The sequence below is a fragment of the Ceratotherium simum genome, chromosome 29 (genome assembly GCF_057802395.1).
Source record: "Ceratotherium simum simum isolate JZ-2026a chromosome 29, ASM5780239v1, whole genome shotgun sequence".
NCBI classification, from domain to species: Eukaryota; Metazoa; Chordata; class Mammalia; order Perissodactyla; family Rhinocerotidae; genus Ceratotherium; species Ceratotherium simum.
Genome location: NC_141928.1, coordinates 30,458,541 through 30,462,947, shown reverse-complemented (window position 1 = coordinate 30,462,947; position 4,407 = coordinate 30,458,541). Strand labels below are relative to the sequence as shown.

Below are 4,407 nucleotides of genomic sequence, written 5' to 3'. Positions count from 1 at the left end.
ATGAGCTTCTTGTTAAAATCTCTGCTTAACCCTTTTAGCTTTCTAATTGTCACTTTTCTTTAGGTTCCAAGAAGTCTCATTGTCTTCATGCCCAACTCAGTGGTCAGTCAGGATTTGATGGGAGATTTTATATGTGGTTTAGTTTCTTTCTGTATTCTCCTCTTTTCAAGGATTTCTTCCTACCTTTTCAGCTGTTCCTGAAGCCCCAAATGCTGATCTTTGACTTCTCAGATCAATAAGACTGCTATTTTCCACATGAGTACCATCTGCTACACAGACTGGGGAGTGCCCTCAAAGGAAAAACCATATAAATTCAAATCTCACCCAGCATGGTTCCCTTCTTTCAGAGGTTGAATACCTTCCTGCTTTGGGCCACTCTCCAGGGCCTTCAAACAGTTGTTATACCTGATTCAGGGTTTACAATTGTTAGTAGAAGGAGGGTTAGTCTGATTTAACCTACTCTACCACAAGATGCTCTATTGTTACTAGAAGTTGGAAGTCTGAGATATACATTTTGGGAAGATATGACAGATTTCCTTTTGTGCTGGATACGGGTTACGAGGGGGAAAAAGGAACCAAAGATTACTTCTAGTTTTTTGGCTTAGTATGTGAGTAAATGCTTGTGCTATTAATGGAGGGGGGTGGGGGGAAAACTAGAGACTCATAGCATCAGGAAACTTGCCTAGATTTTGGCTATTTCTTTTTCAGACACAAAATTACATGGAGGTTCAGAATTTCTCTTCTTTTCAGTGTGCTTTGAGGTATCTCCAAAGCAGAAGGGTGGTCTGGTGCTTTATAAATAGTGGGAAGACAGGTTGGCAACCTTCCTCAGTCTTGGTCACTACCTCCATCTGACTCTCTGTGGGGGTAGCCCTAGTATAGATCCTCTTCTGATTTTCCCCCTAGGCACAATCAGGTCTACCTAAATGATTTACTTCCACCCTTGGTCTATAGGAATTGAACAAGTGAGTTGGGAGTCATACTGGATAAAAATTTCAGAGGGAAGTGGGACTCTGGGGCCAGATATCAATCAAGCTCTTTTCTCCTTTGTTTCAACCATTAGTGTTATGGTTGTAGTCAATCTTTTCTAAATGAGGAAAGAAATGCAAGCACATTGCCATAGTCAAACAAGCAGGGAAACAGTGAGAAGGAGAAATAATGACAAAAAGGAAGAGGATTCAAGAAGCAATCAGAAAACCACAGAAGGGAGAAAATTCTATTATCTATAAGTACCTACAATATATATCAGGTACTTACTATGTTAATTGCTTTACATAAAATATCTCTATTCCTCACAACTCTGACAAAGAAATATCGTCATTGCCCTTTTACAATAAGCTGACTCTCAACGAGCATCATCAACTTGCTCTAGGTGACAAAACTGAAGTGGTGAAGTGGAAAGTGTTTGTAGCACTAAAACCTTAGACTTTCCTGTGCACCAAGCTTTCCTATAGTTAAATAAGTGAATCATATGCAACATCCCAGGGTCTTGAAGGTTATATCTCCATGAGAACATAGTAAATGGAAGACCCCAAGGCTGTATTCTGATTGCAATAAACTAGACAGTGAGAAGGGGATTTCTGGTTGTGTTTTTAAAGGTATTAGCAATAGTTCAAATTTATAATCTTCTCTGAGAATGAGGACATGTTTGATGTGAGACAAATAATTCAGTAATAACCGTGATTACAATCTGTTACCAAAAAACAAAGCATCTGATCACAATTGTACAGTGATGAAATTGACAGCATGTTTTCTCCACAGTACCATACACCATTCACCACTAGTCTCTCACTTGGAAAATGGAAAAATTGTGAACATACTTATAAAGGATCACTCAAATAAACAGAGTTTTCAGTGGATTTTCAGAGGATCAAAATGACTTTATATGGTGAAGCTAACTTCTCAAAAGGGGTCTACCTTGAAGGAAGTGTTCCTTAAAACAAATGGCTCTTCAAGTTCCATAAAGAACATTGGCAATCTCGTAAGTCTTATCTTTAAACCACAATGAGCAATAGAACAGTACTTAAGCAATAGAACAATGGAGCAATAGAACATACTTAAACTCTCCTTCCTCCGTGGGCTCCTTTGGTGGGCTCCATATTATAACTTCATATTCAATTCAATCGAAAGGAGAAACTGTGAACATTATTCATTCTCCTTAACTTTATTCAAATTAACCAGCTTGACTGATTTCATAACACTTGCGGGAGCAGAGCAAAGTTCCCCTTCAAAGACAGCCTAGTTAGAAACATGTTTGTTTATTGTTTCAATAACACTGCAATTAGAACAGACCAGATACTGACTATAATTGGATCTATGGGACATTGTCCCTGGAGTTTCAGAATTTGTAATACTGCACAAATACATTTCTAACTTTAATTTGCTGCTTGATTTAGAAATTTTTCACAAGCAGCAAATAACTTAAACTGCCTTACACTGCCAATGGTTGGTCTTTTCAAAAATGTTTCTGTAACACAGATGCCAGGGAAACTCTGGCTATGAAAGAAATCTGTGCCATACGTCTCTCACCTTGAGAATATCTCACCATCTTCCTGGATTTGAGACAGAGACTCTGAACTTGTGTCTATATGTTCAAGGTTTTCGGTGAATTAATCTGTGGCTGCAGAAATCTATATCTTTTTTTACTCACTGAACTTCCCAAATTATTTTGGACAGAACTCTAGGAGTGGCAGAAGAAACTGTGAACTTGGAAAGCAAAACAGTTCCTAAGTAAGTTACCAAACTAGGGGAAGAAAATCACTCCAATGGTTCAGAGGTAAATGAATGACTTTGCCATAGATCAGTTATAAATGTGGTTTTGGAAAATGAAAGAACACATAAGACTGTTTCTTTCCTCTATCTTTCATGATGTTTATGAAATAAACCTTCTCCCCTCCCCAGCATTGCCAGAAAAAGTCTTGCAGCAAAAATAGCAGCTTGAGGATTTTTTATCTATTGACTTCCTGCTTGAAATTTTCACGTTAATGACAAATTTCTTCAAACACATATTATTAATATTATCACCAAGCTGGAGAAGCATTTAAGCACGGACCACAAATTTATCTGAAGAAAGAATAACAGAAAATACTAAGGGAGGGGATTTTATATTTCATGTATAATATGTGATGTTAATCCTTCTATGCATATATACAAATAAACATGACATAATAAAACGTTCCAGGCAAATTCGGCATCTGTAACACTTTTTTTCTTCGTGGGATTTTCCCGCTACCCCAAAGTTGAGATCATCATATTTGTGCTGTGCTTGCTGATGCACCTGCTCACCTTGCTGGGTAATATGATTCTGATCTCCATCACCATCCTGGACTCCCACCTACACACACCCATGTACTTCTTCCTCAGCAACCTCTCCTTTTTAGACATCTGGTACACTTCTCCTGCTCTCACTCCAGTGTTGGCAAACTTTGTTTCAGGGAGAAACACCATCTCATTCTCAGGGTGTGCTGCTCAGATGTACATCTCTCTTGCCGTGGGCTCCACTGTGTGTGTGCTCCTGTCCATGATGGCATATGACCGGTATGTGGCCATCTGCAACCCCCTGAGATACCCCATCATCATGAACAAGAGGGTTTGTGTGCAGATTGCAGCTGGCTGCTGGATGACAGGCTGCCTCACTGCCCTGATGGAAACAGTGTCGGTGCTGCAGTTGTCTCTGTGTGGTAATAGCATCTTCAATCATTTTGCTTGTGAAATTCTGGCTGTCTTGGAACTGGTTTGCGTGCACATCTCCATGGTGCAGTTAATCCTGCTGGTGATCACCATACTTCTTCTTCCTATGCCTATGCTCCTCATTGGTGTCTCTTATGCACTCATTCTCTCCAACATCCTGAGAATCAGCTCAGTGGATGGTCGAAGCAAAGCCTTTTCAACACGTGCAGCCCACCTGACTGTGGTGGTTTTGTTCTACGGGACAGCTCTCTTTATGCATCTGAAGCCCTCGGCTGTAGATTCACAGGAAACAGATAAATTTATGACTTCGGCATATGTTGCATTAACCCCCATGTTGAATCCTATTATCTACAGTCTACAAAACAAAACACGTGAAAGTAGCTGTGAAAAAATTGTTGATTAGAGATCCTTTTGGTGCTGTCTTAATTTCTGTCCTTAAATAATCTTAGAGCAAGCACACTCATCTGGATAATCTCCAACATTATCCAGAAAGCTGCAAAACAGGTGGTTTAAATCAAATCCTGGAAAATACTTATTTTTCTACATGAGTTCAACATTAAGCCTGATATCTTGATTTACTTTGTAAATAAAACATTTTTTTAATTAATGAATCACTTAGGCAGAATGAATTATTTTTCCAGAAAAGTATTAAGCATTTATTCAATATTAACATAACATTATAATTAGACAATTGCTTATTGTTTCATGTTTGACTTG

General features: G+C 38.8%; 1 protein-coding gene across 1 annotated transcript; it reads left to right on the top strand.

The window, feature by feature from the left end:
* Positions 1-1,885: 1,885 nt before the first annotated feature.
* OR13F1 (olfactory receptor family 13 subfamily F member 1) lies at positions 1,886-4,133 on the top strand. Its single transcript, XM_014781902.2, is given in 3 exon segments — positions 1,886-1,981; positions 3,182-4,054; positions 4,056-4,133. Coding segments are annotated over 3 exon segments (1,047 nt in total).
* The last annotated feature ends 274 nt before the right edge of the window (positions 4,134-4,407 follow it).